Source organism: Lonchura striata, chromosome 3, assembly GCF_046129695.1.
Source record: "Lonchura striata isolate bLonStr1 chromosome 3, bLonStr1.mat, whole genome shotgun sequence".
Classification (NCBI taxonomy): Eukaryota; Metazoa; Chordata; class Aves; order Passeriformes; family Estrildidae; genus Lonchura; species Lonchura striata.
In genome coordinates this window covers 48,988,342-49,008,408 of record NC_134605.1, presented here as the reverse complement: position 1 = coordinate 49,008,408, position 20,067 = coordinate 48,988,342, and the positions used below count along the sequence as shown (strand labels likewise).

General features: G+C 33.6%; 1 protein-coding gene across 1 annotated transcript in view; it reads left to right on the top strand.

Moving 5' to 3' along the window:
* The window catches only part of ADGB (androglobin), a 97,089-nt gene that overhangs the window by 56,658 nt on the left and 20,364 nt on the right, over nt 1-20,067 (top strand). Inside the window, exons 19-26 of the mRNA XM_021527019.2 lie at nt 1,315-1,482; nt 3,440-3,578; nt 8,848-9,036; nt 10,382-10,475; nt 12,046-12,180; nt 13,007-13,160; nt 16,228-16,415; nt 17,914-18,098. Coding sequence (XP_021382694.1) covers nt 1,315-1,482; nt 3,440-3,578; nt 8,848-9,036; nt 10,382-10,475; nt 12,046-12,180; nt 13,007-13,160; nt 16,228-16,415; nt 17,914-18,098 — 1,252 coding nt within the window. The remainder of the gene's footprint in view (nt 1-1,314; nt 1,483-3,439; nt 3,579-8,847; nt 9,037-10,381; nt 10,476-12,045; nt 12,181-13,006; nt 13,161-16,227; nt 16,416-17,913; nt 18,099-20,067) is intronic.

Below are 20,067 nucleotides of genomic sequence, written 5' to 3'. Positions count from 1 at the left end.
TTTTTAATATTAAACTGGTAAGGGCATAAAAGATATTGTTTTACAGCACAATAGGTACTGGATGCATATTGCAAAAATTCTTACATAAATATGTAAGTTAAAATTGGGTAGTATTGTGATTTACATAGAAGTACAGCATAAAATGTGGAAAATGCTCTTGTTGAAATATATGTCAGGGTAGGGTATAACTCAGTCTTTGAGGCAGGTCATAAAATACATGTATAAATATTAACTAATATTAAAAAATACCTGCCTGTTTGAATAAAACCTCACATCAGTGAAGTATGTTTGATCCCATGAGATCGCATATTACTCACCAGGTCCGAGAGCAGCTTTTATTTATAAAATGAGCAATTTAATCAAACTTCTCATAGCTGAGATAAGAAGCCCAGGGGAGAATTTACTACAGCTTTTTTTGTTCCTTGTCTGTAGTCCAGACAGACACCGCTGTCATCCATATTTTCCAAGTTACTCTAGCAAGCAGTAGGCCCAAATAGTTGTTGAAGTCCCTGAGGGGAGGGAATATATTTTCTAGAGAACATTAATGCAAAAACGTTTTAAAAGATGAGTGTAACAATAAATGTATATAGTAGTGTAGATTCTATGTTCTGAGAATAGAACACTAAAACAGCTTGTGCAAATTTATCACATTTATTGTGGTAAAGAAGTTGAAATATTTTGAATGATGCAACTTCTTATATCTTGTGGCTGTACTGTCCCCTTACTGTCAATTTTTGGATGAAAAGCTATTTCTCATAAAGGAAATCAGAATTTTTTCCTTGGGTTTTCCATATACTTCTTTTTGAAACAACTTCTCTGCAGGCTGTCATTTACAGGAAAGCATCCACATTCTTGCATAGAAATCCTGATGAAGAATGATGCTTTAGGCAGTATATATTTCACCATTGCTTTCAGCAGACTACTAATACTAATTTGGCCTTACATAACAGAAGATGCTGAGGACTTCAGCTGTCACTATTATCACTGCAGTAGAAAATCTCTATATGGATCTTATTTTTGATTAAATTTCTTAGGACTAATGGTATAGGAAAAATAAAACAATGACTAGATATATCTTATGGTGCCTATTATTTATTTCACTGGCTAAAATCAGTGTGAAGTTGATATGCTTTTGAATATCAGAGACATAATAGATTTTACAGTTTGTAATATTAAGAACAACTGAATGAATTCCAAAAGTTTTATACTTAATCACAGAACAAAAGCTTGTATTCTGTCATGGCCTAGAAAGAAAACCAAAGAAAGTCTTAAAGCGATCTTTCTCACAATGGTTGCTTTTTTCTCTTTCCTCAGGAGAGCTCTCGATTTATAGAACAGGCTACAACTATCCTGAGAGCTGTTGGAAATGTGATAAATAATTACAGCAGTAAGGATGAGCTTCCTAAAGCCTTGAAGGAATTGGAAGTAGCTTATTGTCCTCCTGGGCTCCATGATAGTAAAACAGCTGAAGAAAACAGAAAGGTGAGCAAATAGTTTGAACGAACATGTATCTAAAAGCTACAGAAGCTGGATAACTGCTTAACACTGTCATTATCCTCTTCAAAACAATGCCTGTGCACTTAACAAGGACCACCTGCATGCTGTGAATATGGCATTCATTGTAAAGTGTAACCCCAAATGACATAACTTGCGACTGTATAATAATTATATTCTTTTAAGAAGAAAAATTTCAGTGCGCACAGAGTAGCAGATTCTAAATTGAGTCTATTTTTGTCAATCTAGTTTAGCATACTTTGGGGCAGAAAGCATGAGCTGTGTTTATATTACAATTTCATTTTGAATTTGAAAGATACTTCCTGAAATGCAGAAAAGTCTAATGGTTGCTTTCTATGCCTAATGTTGATGAAACAGGAAAACATTATTACAGCTTGTCTTTCTGAAGGCAGTAATGAGTTCTTTTGTTCACAGTATTCCAAGTTGGATTTCTCTGTTTCTTGAAACTACAGCATTCTTATTCAACTTTTTTGCTCTCTGCGAGCAATAAATTAAAGATACATGATGAAAACATTACACTTTTCTGATAGATATCTATGCTATAGCTTTCCAGTACTGTAAAAAGATAGCAACAAACCATTTTTGTAGAAGATACACGATTTTTTATGTGTATGCAAATTTTGATCATATTGCTATAATTTGATTTTTCTAGTCAGTATTCTATATATTCCAGATTATTTTTATCAAAGTACTAGAAAGCTCATGCAGTTTAGACTTTTTGTGTGTAGTTTAGAATACTGGAAAGAAAAAAGTGTTTAATATTTTTATAATCACTGAAATTAAAAATTACAACACTAGCACTTTTATACATGGGCTGGACACCAGCTCAAATTCACCAAAATAACAGAATTAATGAACAATTATTACAGGTGTATGACTCATGAAGGAGATAATTTACATACTAAGTCCACCAGGAAGAAAAAATTTTTTGAACTCAGGAATGGCATAAACAAATTTTAAATGTATATGCTCATGTGAAATATGTGCAAAACTTTGAGACCTTAAGAAAAATTCTGTAGTCATAAACACACATATTCCTTAATTTCTCCCCATCTAAGAAGACCAACGTATAGCTGAAAAAGAATAAAAAGACAGAAATTAGATAAATGAGAGGCACTGAGTGCCAGTGATTCAGGGATGAAAATATGGAAATTACCTGTCTTTAATACAAACTGTGAAAAATTGTTCTGAATACCAGAAAGGATCTACTATATTCTGTCTTCCCTAGTTTTACAATTTTAAAAATAAAGGACATGTTTATTAGTATTAAAATACATAAAATATGTTTCTGGAAAGCAGAAAAATCTGAAACCAAGGGCAAGGAAATAGAAAAATCTTGTCTTTTCCAGTAAGTTGTTAGTATGTTCTTTAACTCAGATTAAGAAGCAAGCTCTGTAAAGCACGCTCTAAAATTCCCATCTACTAGGAACGGGGGAGGAAAAGACTGGATTTCTGCCCTTTGAAGAAAAACAATTTGTCAAAGCATAAAAACAAAGCCAAATCTTCCCATGCTGTGGCACTTCCTAATCTCAAAAGGATTCCCAGTCCTTTCCTGTCTCTACTCTGAAACCTTGAGTTTAGAACTCCCATTGTCATTATAGCAATTATAATATGTTCTGTCCTCTGGTATGAGCCCATCAACCCCCTACACATAAACTAGGATGTTTCTGGGTGATGAACACACTGTAAAATGAATCCTATTTTATTATTTTTATAAGCCAGGCATGAAACAGGTGTTCTTTCTGTTGTTGTCTTGAAGCATTATAGTTCTGCAATTGGGATTAATTTTCAGATACAGTATTTGTTAGAGGAAGTTAAAGACTTCATTTATACATGGTAAGAGAAGAGGGGAAGCAGTTTTTGCAATAATAATGAGAAGCAATATAAATCATTCTTTGAATGCTTTTCTTCTTTCTGATTTTAGGCTTTCAATAATGCATTTTGGTGTTTGATCAAGTATGTATTAGACAAGAAGGATCTTTACAGATATAAATTTGCCTTCAGGTCCTTTACTTTGGATTTTAAAGACACTGATATTTCTGGGGATGACACTGTGTTTTCAGGTAATGTATTGATGTTGGTAATCGCCAACTCTTCTCTGTTTTTGTTTCTTCTTGTTTAAGTAGGCACAGTTAATTTTTAAGCCTTAGAGTTTTACTGTTGGCAGGACCTCTAAGGCTTATCTCAGAATAGAAATGACCCTTTTGTTTGTTACAAAAAGTCAGTATTGCAAGACATTAACACACATCTGCATTTTTTTACCTGTTGTACTGCATCTCATCACTTTCATTCAAATTTTCAGCTGAAAAGACAGTAAATGCCTATATTGTTAAGAAAATGAGAGTGAATGGAGACTCAAGTTAGTAGCTTCATTGAAAGTTCAGCTTTTTCTTAGTGTTGGGTTGAGAGCTTTTTGTTTGTTTTTTGGGGGAGGGGTATTTAAATTTTTGTTGTCTTGCTTGTTTTTTGAGTTTGTTATTTGGGTAGTTGTTGTGTTGCCTAGCTAATTGGCTGGCAAGTCATACCCATGTAGTGCCGACTACTTCTTCTCCTGCCTGTGGTCAGGATGTGCTGTGTGCCTGAGTATACTCTGGGAGGAACCATTGGAAGGCCAACATATTTATTACAAGCAGAGATAATTCTCTTCCCACTGTTTCTTTGCTTCATTTTTTTATGCAGGCTGGAGTTTTACAGTTAGAATTAAGTTTGCCTAGCAATCAAATATATGGCTCTTTTCCATTTTAGGACTTACCTTTCAGTCTCTGTAACATTTTAACCTATTAATGTTGGCATTTAATTTACCAATAAAAGCCTTATGTATATGGTTTCATATCACAACAGAAAAATAATTTATTTGATTGGTGGGATGAGACATGATCACCATTTTAAGGCTTTTTATGGGGACTTAGCTTTTTCTTTGTCTATTGTGAACTTATAGAATAAAGTGTTTTTACTTGATCAAACAAAATGAAACTAACTTTCTTTTGATTAGTCAGTTTATTCTGGAAAATTAGTATAAAAAACTGAATTCAAATGTAAACAAATATCTTTATTGACAGAATGTTGTAATACTTTTGTCCTTTTAAGAAAACACTTATAAGCATGTATACTCGTCTCTCTTTACTAGGAACTTTCCTCTGAATCTGAAGGTTATTCTTCCTGTGAGACGTCAGGTACTTTTCAGAGAATTGCATCCCATGACAAGAGTATGTTGCAAGGGTCAGCATATTGACATTTATCAAACCACTTAAAGTAAACAACACCTGTCACATTTTTAAAATATGACTGTGCTCCTGATTTCTGCTTTCCAAAAAAAGCCCCTTAAACACTTGTCAGCATTAGAAGACATTTTTTAAATAGATTTGAATAATTAGCACAGTTGACAGGTTGTAGCAAAAATCTCATATAATTACTAAAGTATAAGATCCACTGTGACAGAATAGTTTTTAGGAGTTGGGCAGTGAATCAAAAAAGTGGAATAAATATATGTAAAAAGAAAGTTCTGTTTCAGTTTTGTTTCTTCCAGTGTCCAATATATCCTTTTAAATTATTTGCTTTTCTAAAATTAAATTACAAGAGCTTCCTATTGCACTGGAAAGGTAAATGTTTCCCTTTTGTTTTATTGATATTGGACATTTTTTGACCTTTATTGGACATTTTGCCCTGCTTAATAAAGGTTTCTTTGGAGTAAATGAATGCTTTTGTTCAGGTTCCATCCAGAAACCTAAAGAAATAAAGAATAAAACCAAGTGAATTGTCAGGGAAAAAGAGGTAGGTAACAGGAAATACCAGTTGAAAACTGCATTCTAGAAAGGCCTCGAAGGATTGGCATCAGCTGAATGCCCTGCCCCCACATTAGCACTGCTGCATTGCTAGGGTAGTTGCTCAGGACCTGAGGTTATAATCCTTTGGAACCTAACAGACATCAATGTAAACTACCATAACTGATGAATGAAATATTTTTGTCATCTGGGTCTGCAAGTATATCAGGTCAAATATGAGCTTTTTTATTTGGAAACAGCACCTCCATTTTATATTGGCATATTAATTTTCCACTGTTTGCTGAATTAATCTCAAGATTTAGCATGGGCAAGGATATTATGATTTACTGCAGTTAGTCATCATGCCTACAAAGGTTTCTGAGAAGTCATCTTGAAAATGATCTAGTCATATTTATTTGACTGCCACGTATCATCCATCCCCAAGGAGCAATTAGTAGAAGAGCTACAAGAAACAAGTGGAAGACTGTGCCATGTGAACATATGAAAACAAACATGGAAGTATCTGGAGCTGAGTGCTTTCCCATAGCATGGCTCTTCTTTGCATTCTGGGAGGAGAGTGAATAAAGTTCTGCCCTGCAGAACTTTGGGCAATCATGAGGTACTGAATTTACAGAGGTATGTGATGTTTCCTGGGAAAGGAAGCATATCAGGATGCTGGCCTGCCCTCTGTTGCACATGTTCTTTGTTTACCTTGTCCTAGTTTCATTGGGCCCAATAGTGAGCCAGTGGAGGTCTGTGGTCCTGATTTTCAAGAGTCTCAATGACTTAACAGTTATTTAGACACATTTCAGGGGCTAAATTATTTTCTCATGGATAAATTCCAACTTTGAAGTTGGAAGTGGAGTGCCTTTTTGTGTACAGTTCTCTTAAAATCTTCTGGTCTGAAATTCTATCTAGAATTCAAGCTGTTCTTGATAAGTTTATCTTGACTGTGAAACTGTATTTGGAAAGTCCTGCTCAGTTTTTTTTCCGAACAAGCTTCTCTCTCCTCCAGAAACATAGATTAAGATGATTGATTATACAGTTGTGTTGTGTTGCATTGTGTGACTGAAAAGAGAATTCTGAACATTTGTTTTTTCTTGCACTTTAGATTTGAACTTGACTTCCAGTAAGTGGGGAGGAAGGGTTTGACATTATTTGGTTGAATATGTAAAATGCCTCTTGAGTACATGGAAAATACTCCTTTTTAAAAAAAAAATATTCCTGCATTGCCTTCAGGAACTGCAGTGATTTTATGGTGAACAGTGTCTAGCTAGGCTGCTTTGAAAGCTTTAGTTTTATTACTAGCACAGTGTCTTCTGATTAACAGCTAAGGTATGTCAGAGATTTTTGACAAATCTGTTTGCAATTATAATGTCAAATTTGAAGCATCCATTAGTTCAATAGTGATGGACTTACAGCATTCACTATTTCAAGATTGATTCAAAGCACTTCACAGTATACATTTCTCTGCTTATAAGAAAAAATATTAAGAAATGTTAAGTAGAAAAAGCTTTGAAAGATCAGAAAATTTAATTAAGACCTCATTTTGTCTTAAATGTTGCAAAGAAAATATTTTTGTTCTTATAACATTGTTTAAAAAATTTAGATCAAGAAAAACCTCCTTAGGAATATTTACTTTAGGAATATAAATACTCAAATGTTTGGGTTTTGGCCTGATCTGTGGTAACTTTTGACAGTTTCTATAAATTAGAATTTATTTTTGTGTGATATTCCATACAAATTTTTTATATTTCTGTTTTCAGAAACAGCTTAACATTTAACTAACTTTCTGTATATCCATATATTCTTTCTCCTCACAAATGAAATGTTTTATTTCTAGAGTTATAGGTATTTACTTCTAGTTATAGAGCATGCCAGTGGATGAAGTTTTTAGCTGGTTCACAGGGCAACACCATACCAATTCTTTTTGTATTTACTTTTCTGTTTTATTGATTCCTGCTCCATTTTAGGATATTGTTACCTAGGAGGTCAATCTGTGTATATGTGTGTTCACAGTTATACAATTGTTACTTTATAATACATTATTTTGCTGTATATGAGGAATTTAGGCTCTGCTGCAGAACTAATTTTTCTGAGCCAAAGCACGAGCTGAAAATCAAAGTCTATTTCCCTTCCATGAAGACAGTGATTAGTGGGTCAGAAGTCATCTTGCCACTGGGTTATTTAATTGTAAACTAGACAAGTTTGTAGATCGAACAAATTAATTTTGAAGTGTGTTACAGTGATGAATGAATGGGAGAACCAAAACCTTTCCAGAGATGCACAGACAGAACACATCTTAGAACATGTTAAATTCCAGTTAGATATTAGGAAAACTTTTTTCACTATGAGACCAGTCAAAAATTGGAAAAGAATGCTGCATTGTTATGGATGTATTAAAAAATGGACTGGACGTTTATTCAAGAGCAGGAGAAACCTGTTCTAAATTGATCGGGCTTTGGATGTGGGATTGGACCAGATGACCTTCAGTGGTCCACTCAAGTCTGTGTTATTCTGTGATTGAGTATATGTGTCTGTTTTATAAAAGTGGTTTTGCCATTCATATTGTTGACTTTTAATGTGTTTTCTAATGAAGTGGGGTTGTGTAATCTTCCAGTCCCCAAGCAATAAAGAGGCTTTCTAGGATTTGGAAATGCAATACTGACGAGAAATGATGGTTTGAGAACACAACCAGATTTAGCAATATTGAGTAAAAGTGATTGATTGAAATGTGTGATCTGGCTGATGAAAGCAATATTTTAAGATAGCTTGTTTGCCTGCAATGCTGTCTACATTTCTCAAGCAAATTCCTCTTCTTTTTGTTTATTGGTACTTCCTTTTGCAGCATTGTTTCCTTCCTATCACACTGTCTTGCTTCCTTTTTTTCGTATGTGTGCAGTCCCAAACTACCCCTCTGGCACTGGTCCCTGGGAGTGTTGCTCCCCAAACCCTTCCCTACGTCCTGGTGCTGATGGCTCCCAGGATGCTAATTTCTAGGCAACAGTGCCTTCAAAGACTTCTTTGCTAACCTGTCAATACCCACTGATTTCTGTTGCACTTTGAAACTCCTTGGTAACATAAAGTCAGATAAATGAACTCTCCCTTTATCATAGAATTTACTCTTATTCTGTAGCTCCTTTGTGAGGGTTAAGCAAAATGTTTTGAACAACACTGGTGTTGAAATTATTAGTTAATAAAATTATCAGATTGAGAGAAAAAAGTAATCAAAATCTTGTGAAGCTCTTTTAAGCTGTGCACAGAGTCAGGCTTTAGTGTATCAAATCCTCTTGGTTCATGTTTGGAAGAACATTTCGAAATTACGGTAGGAGATGTGATTTTTAAAAATGTCCTGCAGTAGCTGTCCATGGAGAGAAAAATTAAATTATTTTATGTTTGTAATTAGCAAAGTAGCTGGCATTTTGACTTTGTGTAATTATACAATATATTTTCTCCAACTTATGGTAAGAAAAAATTGCAAGAGTGATATTTTCATCATAGAAGATTTATGCTTGAAATCTGTCTCTTGCTGGTTTGTTTTTATTTTTTTTTCTTTTTAAATTTGTTACAGGCAGCAACAGGACTTCCAGCTTTGTTGATGTTACTCATTCTTCCAATCCTTCAGAGAGCAGTGAGGAGAAATCCCTTAGTAGTTGTGAGAATCAAACTCCCACATCTGAAGAAGAGGCAGCAGCTCTGAAAATTCAAGCCATCTGGCGAGGGACCTATATTAGGAAAATATTGAAGAGCAGAGAACCAGGTGTGTCATTTAAAAATGCCTTTCAAAAATGTTTCATACTTCATCTTATTAAAATCTTCACTGTAAAGAGTTTTTTACTAATTAATATCTAGGCAAAATTAACTGGAAGTAATGAAATAGAACTTGTAATTCTCTTAAGTACACCTAACCACCCAAGTTAGCACATATGATACGAAAAAGTATCTGAAAGATATACCTGCCTAGATTTGCATAGATACTAAACCAGAATTTTTATTAACATAGATTTAGGTCAGAGCTGGGCTAAATGTTAGGGTTTTTTTTCTGGAAATGTAAAGGAAATCATAAAAGCATAAAAGAACCTAAGTATTGTAATGAGTAATCAGTGGAACACACACAGTATCAGTGTAAATCTGTCTTCCAAAGACACTATACTGACACTATCCATCATTCTTGTGCATATAGATAGAGGAATCTTGCATAGCAGTTCAGGACTTGTAGCATATTTCCTATTCAGCAATTGTATTATCTCAACTGGAATACTGTGTCCAAGTGCAGTGTCCACTGTCCAGGAAGAAATAGAGATAACAACCACAAAATTCTGAGTGGAGTTGTAAGGATTGGGATTAAATATAGGCCCTGTACTTACAGGTTCTTAGTTTGTAATTTCAGAAAAACCAGATTAGAAAAGACTTTGCTATGATTTTAAGTGTCTTTAGGCTGATATCAAAAGGTTAACAAGAATATCTTTAGTCTGAGATTCCAAGTTTGTTGCTTGAATCCAGACACATTCAAGTTAGCAAAGTGACATTTATTTTTAAAAGGATAAGGTATGTACTGGAATAAACCAAGCTTTGTATTGTTCTACTGAAAACTTGAAAATTAGTCTAAGTCTTCATTGGTATTCTGTGTAGAGAAGCAGACACCTTGAGATGACAACACATCCTGTTATGTGAGGTATCCAACAAGGATGGAGTGAATTACCCATTGGAGCTGCCTAATTCTTTTCCTGTTAGCTACACAGATAGTTTAGGTGCACCCCTATTCCCTTCCTGGTATCTGCAGATGAAAGCTTCTGGGACTTAAATAGCATATTCTCTGAGGACAGAGATTGCCAAATATCACTACATGTTATAGAGAAAAAAATGTAAATTGGAGAAAATATTGATCACATAATTTTTGCGAGAAGTACAAAGATGGTGATGAATGGAATATACTCTGTCAAAGAAAAAGACATTTTCAGCTCAGTGAGACTTCTCCAAAACTCCTAATAAATAAGGCAATTTACTTGTGCAAGTGATTTTTTTCAGAAGTATTTGGCAGGTGTAAATTTAGAACAATAACAAAATTGGATGTTACATTTTATAACTTATTTTATTATCTCTAGGTACAAAAGAAAACACTGATGTTGAAGAAACTTTGGAAAACCTGTGGACTATGATTGAGTTAAATTTTGAACAGTGTGCTGTAACATTGTTAAGGTAATCATGGAATAAATCAAACTATTTTATTTCAGGCAGTTGTCATAAACTGTTTTTTCACAAAATAAGCATGGTAAAGAGCATTATTAGTGTCAAAATTGCAAAACCTGATGGAAGGGCTTAAATGTTTTTTACTAAATATATGCTCTGTATACTAAATATATGAAGCATATAGTAAATATATGCTGTGCTTTATTCTGTGTACCCTATATGAGTAAAATATAATTTTTAGATATGTTACCAATTTTTTCTGATTTTTTTAAATCTAAAATATTACCTTTGGCATGTATTTAATTTTTTTAGTATTTGGTAGGCTGATTCCATAAGTATAGAACTGATTCATTAGTTAAGCAGCTAACCACCTGATTTAAGGAATCTTTTTGATTTGTGCTATCTGTTAAGCAATCTTGATTGACAGTAGAAAGAAGATAACTTTACTATGTAATTGTACACAGTTTATCATCTCAATAGGGACTTTTTTGTTGCACTTGCTTGAAGTAGGTGCATTTCTAGGTAGTAGAAATGTAGTAGGTGTATTTGTATGCTTTCCCTGATATTTTATTACAGTTTTTGGAAAGATGACTATTCTAATTTCAGCAGTGTTCATTAAGTAATTTGCAAGCCTAATACTCTCTGGGAATCACATATTTCCATTAAGTCCTCAAAAAAACTTCCTGCAAGTGTTCACACAACTGATCTAGCAATAAATCACTTCTTCCAGGGGTGAGAAGTGAAAACTGGCAGTAATTACTGCCTGTGGGTATAAATCCTCATTCCTTATAACCAGCATTTTGAGCAACACTCACACCAGGTATAATTTCATTTCACCTTTTAGTGAAAAATCTTGTAAAGCCCCTGTGTACATTGATGGGATCATGACTCTGCAACCACAGCCTTGTTACAAATATTAGCCATCTATTTTATATTTGTCGCATTTCTACATCAGCAAAGATGAGATGCAGTTTTTAGCCTGCCTTCAGACTTATAAAACTTATGGGGTTCATAGGCAGTGTCCTGAGGGATACATTTGAGTGTTAAAATCATGCTAATGTGCTTGTGCTTTTTTTTTAAACAGCTAACAGATTTCCATTTAACATAAAAATCTAGCACTTTGGCCAATAAGTTTTGCTTTTATTCCTTTGTTCCAAAAAGTTTTAAAACTAAATGAAGAATGTTAATCTCCTAATGATTCCACAGCTTTAAGATGACAACTTACTATAAAGTGAAGATATGCTAACTGATACTCATTTTAAAAAATGAAAAAGTAAGAGGTACAATTTTGTAGAAGCCATAACATCTTGGGATATTAGAAGCAGCTGTAGTCACAGGTAGGCTGATGGATAGAAATAAGTGTATATATTTATCATGAGGTCTGAAAGAACTGATCCCTCCACAATTTTTTTTAAGTGTGAACAACTACTAGAGATACATTAGTAACACATTTTATGTTGTTTTGCATTCATGCACAAAGTAGTGCTCTTCATGATCAGCATAAGTAGAAGTTAGTGTATATATATATATACACCATCATGATTAGATTGAAGTATTTATCTTGTTTTCTGATTTCCAGAGGAATATTTAAAAGAAATTGTAATTCAGTTGAAATGTTTCCTTGTTATGAAGATGAATGGTGTAAGATGTATTTCACTGAATATGAAGTAACATATGCTGATCAACCACCAAATGCCTGGTTTCTGGTTTTCAGGTGAGTTTCACAGAGCCCTTTAGAACTCTTATGGGGGGAGTAGTAAAACACTGTTTTTTCACTAACCTGCTTAAAAACCTGTCTGCTTTCCTTAAATTCTGGCATGTGCTTGTTCTGGCTTGTGCTGGAATAGAGTTCATTTTCTTCTTAATTTCTTCTTCATTTTCTTCCTAGTAGTTGGTAGAGTGCAGTGTATTTGGATTTAGTGTGATAACAATATTGATAACACACTCATGTTTTGGTTGTTGAGTGCATACCCCAAGCAAAGGACTTTTCAGTGTCTCACACTCTGGCAATGAGGAGGTGCACAAAAATCTGGGAGGAATCACAGCCAGCACAGCTGTCCTGAAGTGACCAAAGGGATGTTCCATACCAGAGAATGTCACATTTGGTGTATAAACTGGGGGATGATTACCTGAAAGAGGGCTGATCACTGCTCAGGAACAGGCTGGGCATTGGTCAGTGGGTGGACACCAGTTGTATTGATCATCATTCATTTCTTTTTTTACTGCCTCTGCTTCTGTTTCTTTTGTTACTGTTCTGGTTCTGTTATGCCTCTCCCTCTCCTAATTGTTAAAAATATTCATACTACTAGAATATTTATTAGTATATTTTTTTTCTGTTGTTAAACTGTTATTAACACAAGATTTATATTTTCTTTCCGATTCTTTCCCTCAGGTAGGTTGAATGTGGGGAGTGAGTGAGCAGCTGCATTGTACTTAATTGCTGGCTGGGGTTAAACCATGGCAATATTCTTTGCTTTGTATTGCACATATCCTTTTATTTGGGAAGCTAATTATGATATAATTTAATTTTTATTTTTTAGAGAAATATTTATTGTCCCAGAAGACATGTTTATATTGACAAAGGTGTTTACCACTATCCCTTCCTGCAGACTTCATGTTCTTGATAATGACACACAGGAGGAAATTCCACATGTCTTTTTCAAAGTGACACCTCATGTTTTTCCCAAAAACAAGGTAAATGCAAGAAGTTGTTGTGAAAAGTGTAATTTTAAAAATAATAACAAATGCCCAAATTCTGTGAAGATTTTTAACTATGTCATAGTGTTCTACTTAAAAGCACACTCCTGTAAGCAAGTTTGAACAGAGACCGTCAGTGATCTACTGTGTTGAATATTTATTAGTCAACTTTTGATTATTCTCTCCTCTGTACTCTTTCCAGCTGCTGTTGTTTTGGGTTGTTTTTTTTTTCCTGTTCATCCTGCATAACACTGAGCACAGTAAACTTTGTACCAGTGTTTAACTTGTGGTCATAAAATTTTGCATAAGGAACTATAAGGACATGTATTTTCTAGGGTACAGCACAGTAGCCTCAATGATTCTGTCAATTACTAATGAAAGAGGCCCTTTTCATGGGTTTACTGCTCTTCCCTATTAAAGAATTCCTCTTTTAAACCCACAGTTTTACTACTATTTGCTAAACTAATGGTTGATATTTTGTAATATTAAATGTGTTTATAGCAGTAAAGAGTGATTTTTAGAGTATTAAAGCAGAATTGTGCAGGTATGCTGTATTTTTCTACTTGTTCTTAATGCAATTCTCAGTCACTGAGCTCTTGAGTTTCTCATTAAATATATAACCTTATGCTTTACAATTTAGATTGTTTCTTCCCATTTCCAAATAGTTGATTATTGTTTCAGTGGATCTGCACATGCTTTTGAAAGCTCTATTGATGCTTTAACAAGACATTTGTAATTAGCAAACACAATGGTATTACTTTAATCTGTTACATTTTTTTTGTAACAGTATTTTGTAAAAAATAGTCAACAATGTAGTACATCAAGCAAGAAATTATTCAGTATGCATGAATTCTGAAAGTTCAGTATTATTACATAAAAAGTAATTTAAAAATAAAAATACAACTACCAGTTCTGCTTCCAAACTATGACTCAGCAATTTACAACAGAAATAAAAAGGAATCCTGTCAACAGATACTGTTACTCTGCTTCAGAGACACTTCTGGAACACATTAAAATTCATTTCAGAATGATTGTCAATGAAGATAAAATCTGCACACTAGCAATAATGTCTGTCTTCTTTTTGCAGACTTTACAACTTTGATGGAAACTGGGTACTTGATAGCATTATTTGGATATTTTGGGTTGCATTAAAATTTTTTTCTGTGGTTTTTTTTCTACTCTGGATATAGTTGAAATTGTTTTAGTTATTGGGGTTTTTTTGGTTTGTTGTTTTTTTTTTTTTATTCTACTCTATTATTTACAAGTCTTTAGAACAGATTGTAGAAAAGGATAGAGATAAGCACTCAAGCTTCAGCTGACCTACATAGATAAAAGTTTAAGAAATCATCACTACCACCATATATAGTCTAGAAAATAGAAGTCTGTTTGAGCAAGGACACTGCTCAGTTATTTCTCTTGACTAGACATAGAAGGACATAAGGGATTCATCTTACTTTGCCATAAAGTTAATTTCGGTGGTATATTAGAAAACAGTCCTTTCTGATTCTAGAGACAGTGAATTGTAACAGGGTATCTAAGTAAGTAGTGAAACCTTTTGAAGGTTATTTACAAGAAAGACATAAATTTAATGTTGACATCTGTTTTCTTATTTCTCAGTAGTGACTTGATCCTCCCACCAGACACAAAATTCAGTTATTGTGCTTTCTAGTTGCTTGTAGTATTTACAAAGTGCTCACTCAAACTTTTGGTCCCAAGTCTGAATTTTCTGAATATTTTTAGTGAACATTACGATTGTATAACATTAGCTTTATAGATTGGTATCAAAGAGAAATGGTGTGAATTTGTTCTTCTCATGCATCCCATGCTGTCAAAAAGCAGTTGAATATCTAGCTAAATCCTTCTCTGATTCCAGGTATACTTGATAGGAACAGAGAGCCTTGTGAGTCTGTGCTTAACTAGATGTTTAAATAAGTGAGTTCTCCTGAATGGTTACTCTGAGTGGTTGCTATTACCTTGTGGTGATTAAAGGTTGTAAAGTGCCTTACTGCTACAGTTGCACAAATTGGAATAATGAATAATTTATTTTACTTTCATTCTAAATATTCAGTATTCATGGAGCCACAGCCCTGGATTATTGGATACTTCTGAAATCACAACCCTATTTATTATAAGGATTTTTCAACAAAGCTCTTTTTGCTGATAAATGATGATTTCTTTAAATGCAATTTAGAAGAGGACTGAAAGAAATAGAGCCTTTCAAAGAATTTTCATTTGGACTATTTCTGTGGTGGAACATGAAATTTTAATATTTGAAATAGGGAGTTATTAGGGCTAGTTAGACTACATGAAAAAGGGACTTAATTCTGAGTTCCCCTGCAACATTACACGTGGCCATTTCACTCCTTATATCTCTTTTTCTTGCCTCTGCCTTTCAAGTAATCACATTCACATTGCCTTCATTTCCACAAATACAAATTAATCAAAGTTTGAATTTTTTATGTTAAATCCTAGCTCCTCATATACCTGTTCTCAGGATTCATGAAGAGCACCTAAATCTGCATCAGCCTTATTAATTGTGTCACATTTTTTTACTTGAATTTTCTAATACTAGAAATATTTTTTCTTAATATATTAAGAAAAATAAGATTAATGTAGTGTCATTTCATGATTCGTCTGCAGTAGCATTATTAAATTAGGGTAGATGTTAATTTGAAGACTGAAGTAATCTGATCTCTAAATTTCCACACAGCAAACTCATCTGCTCCTACTTTCACACTGCCTAAGCATGAAAGGAGCATTTTAAATCATCAAATAATTTGGTTAGAAAATTACTTTTGTTGTATCTGTCCCTAAAAACACCTGCCAGCTTTCCAGTTGGATGAAATTGGGTTTGACTTGCCATGTAACTTTTTGCCAAATATAAATTACTAAAATAAGAGGTGCTCCATAAGTTAGAATAGACTGGAGTTATAAGATTCTTGCTGATGAAGGACATCTTATTATATCAATAAGTGTAATGGATAAAGAGTATGTTGCATGTAGTCTCAGAGTGCCTTTTGAGTCGTGTTACTGCCATGTAAAAATGACTTTTTTCCCTTTTCAGAAAGGATACACTTTTGTGGCTGAAGCCCACACTGGTGACCAAGCTGTGGCAGGTGGCAAATGGAAGCTCCGCTTCATCAGCTCCCACAGTGCCCTTCCAGTTCTCTCTCGTGCAGCTGTAAATAATGCCTTTTCTACTCTGCAGTTTAAGGAGTATTACATACCCAACAAAGAGTTCCTACTCTTTAGGTATATATTGAGAGAAGAATGAATAAATTCTGGGTTTTATATCGGTCATCCCTACCAGGAAAATATGTTCTTTCCTCTTTCTTCAAAGGGGAGAAAATTGATGCAAATATCTGAATGTTATGGGCTACCTAATTAACATTTGATTGTAAGTGTTATTTCAGAAATATTGCCACTATTTAATGAAGAACAGGTGTGAAGTACACAGACTGTAACTTTAAAATCAAAATTCAGTATTTTGCATTTCTGTAAGCTCTGTCTTATCTATATCCCATTTATTGAAATTCCATAATACTTTTGGGGAATAAACATATATTAAAACACTTTTTTCCCCTAATATATTAGACCAATTTCCATCTTACAGTATTGGCAAAAAAAAAATTATTTATGTTTTGTTTTAGCATGCTGATTCTTTTAGGAGAATATATTTAACAAACGTGATTTAGTTTTTATTAATCCTTTTTAATTAATTAAAGTTCATTAAAATCCATTCTGAGTTCAGAACTTACCATTCCTAAATTGCTATACTTAAGTTTTTACACAAAGACCTACACATTACACTAAAACAGGCCCTGTGCTTAGAGCTGATTGAATGTGTATATTTTCAAGGCTAATTCTAAAACATTTTCTCTTGATTCCTGAAAGCTTTTTCAATATTTCAAACCAACAGATTATTCTTAGAATACAAGTCTCTTTAAGAGAAGGAAGCAGTTTCAATATAATCAAAGAAAGCATGTAATGGAAACAAAACAAATGAACTAAAATTTTGTAAGCACTCTCTTGATGATTTTCATTCTTTTCCCTCTCCTGATATTACCAATCTTAAAAAAAAATTATGTATTTTTAGCTCCAAATATGCTGAAGTCAAGGTGATGAATTTTTTTGTCTGTTTTCATTTCTTTGCTTGTTTGGTGAGATTAGTCATAACAATTTGAATTTATGGACAAAAATCATACAATACATAAATCAATGGGTTACAGCGTAGCAACTATTGAACTATTTTAACATAACAATTATTTGAATTTTGTCCTCAGAATCTAATTCAACTGGTTTTTAATGCCACAGTCTTTTAAGCTGACCAAAGTAGCTACTGCTATCAAAGGAGATATCCCTTCCTTTTTGAAAGCAAATAATGCTTTTTTTCCCCTCAGGTACTTTAGTAATGATACAGTTCCTTAATCTGACTAAAGATATTCAACAAAAAAAAGGACAGTAGGCAGTCAAATGTCTATTTGGACATTTTATAAGGCAATGCAAAAAAAAAAAAAAAAGAAATAGCTGGACCACCCCATTTTTCAGCAGCAGCACTTGCTTTTTTCTGTTGATTCACTGCATTAAACTTCACTACAGGAAACTTAGCCATCAGATTCCAGGAAAACAGTTGATTTGTAACTCAATTTTAAGTGTTTGCTTCCAGTTCAGCACAACATTTAGGTACTTTGATAAAAAGAATGATCAGGTATAGTTGATTATATTGCTATAATTTTTTCCTCCTCTTTAGGTATTTTGTAAAGGTCAGAGCACCACATACTGCTACATTGCAGGTACAAACCTCTAATTCAGATGTGCTCATTAAACTACAAGTCCTAGATAATGAGAAGGAAATTACAAGTATCATTGGAAAGGGCAATGCAGTCATCCCAGTTTTTAATTTCTGGAGTAATCAATCACTTCTGAGCTCCCAGTGTAAGTATTGTATGCCATATTTAATAATTTTATTCAGTTCAGGATATACATTCTTACAGTAACTGTAGATAATCATGGAAAATACTATTTTTCCCTGCTCTTTTCATTAATTAATTTCACTGTTCAAAACCAATAAGTACAATTGAATGAGGTACATAATTCTTAGACATATTTTCAACAATGGACCCTGTAGTGCTCAGGTAATTTTAAACAAAAAATTAAGTACCATCTGCCTGTCTCCATTGTACTTCTTTTATACATAATAGATTTTAGAGGCAACTGCCATGCCATCTTCTTTGATAATCTACATTTGTTTTCCTGTTTTCTATATGTTTCACTTCTAAATCAAATTATTCCATTTCATTTGTGTGCTATTTTGAATTGTTCATTATACTTGTGTTTTAGTTTTACAATTAATTCTTCATAAGAATTACAAGTTTGCTAAAATAAATAGATGTTTATAAGACAACAAGTCTGCTACTGTACTCCCCAGCAAGACCACTATGCACAAGTTATATAAGATAGGAAAGTCTTCAGTCCTTCTATGAAAACTTGTAAATAATAAGTTTCTATAAATCTGAGTTTGCCTATTTGAGCATATTGAGAACCCAAGGCAAAGACAAATTGTTCAAATACTGGATTATTGCTTTGCTAAAGCCCAAAATAGCGTTATATTTCTTCTTCTCACCTTAACTGTTTTAAACTCTGGAGTTTCCAAAAATGATCCTTTAGCATAATGTGCAATATGAAATTCCAATGCTTTATGGGAAAAAATAATTAATTTAATAATATTTATGAAACAGCTTGGTTCTGTCTCAACTGCATCTTGTTATTACCAGAAATATATAAAAATATTTTAGTCCTATGGAGACCATGCTCTTAAAATGTCATTCATCCAATGAAAACATTAGGTTTTTAAAGGCAGGCAGAGAAAACCTGTCATGATTCTGAGTTACCAAGATAATCAGTAGCTATTTTTGGTTAATGGTTTTGGGATGTGGAAGTGGTCTAGTAAACTTAATGGTAGACTGGTGGAAATAGAAAGAGGAAAGTATAAAATATCTCAGCTTAGGATCAACATAACAGTAATGGCAATAAGTTGCCAAGTTACTCCATGTAAAGTGAAGGAGAAACTATCTCCTTGCAAAGGTGATAGTCTGAAGACTGAAATAAGATAAAAGGCACAATCAAGACAGAGAAGAGAAATGGATTCCACCAAATGCTGAAAGGGATAGGATGGGGCAAAATAACTAGAAGTGGTGTTTTGCTTTTGCCAGTCTACCAGGAGACACATGTGAGAAATTTGCAAAATATCCTCAGAAATCAGACACAAACATTCTAGCTCTAATGTGCAATGATACAAATAATTTCTGCTAATTTAAAATTATTTTAATCCACTTTGGATTATTTGGTGAAATGCCTGATACATTAAACTGATTGAAAATTGGAAGGTTTTTGAATCAGGGTCTATTTAGCAGTGGTAGCCCTAAAATCCTGTTATGATTTTAGGCCATATTTGAAGTTGAAATGAATATTCTGATGCTCATCAAATGTGTGTGAGTATATAGAGAGTTGCCATTTGGGGTGAATGATTATGAAGCTGTTACTGTTTACTATTATATTTTTACCATACTGGACCAACAGGTCTTAACACTGAAGTTCTTTTCCTATTAATATGCATCCTGTATATCACAAAGATACTTTGTGTAGAATCTTTCATAGTGTCCAAATTAAATGAAAATATTGTGAAATACTCTCATATTGGTTCTACTGAGTGTATTGTATTACCCAGTCTACTGAGTGTCTCTAGGTTCAGTAGGCATTTGATCTATGGCATTGTAAAAGCATGTTTCTTTGGTCAAAAGTGTTTTATGGCCTGTACAATAACAGTATAGAAACACTCAGAAATACTGATTCCAAGTTCTGGTGAAGATTTGTACAGCTGACAATCAATGCAACAAGATTACTT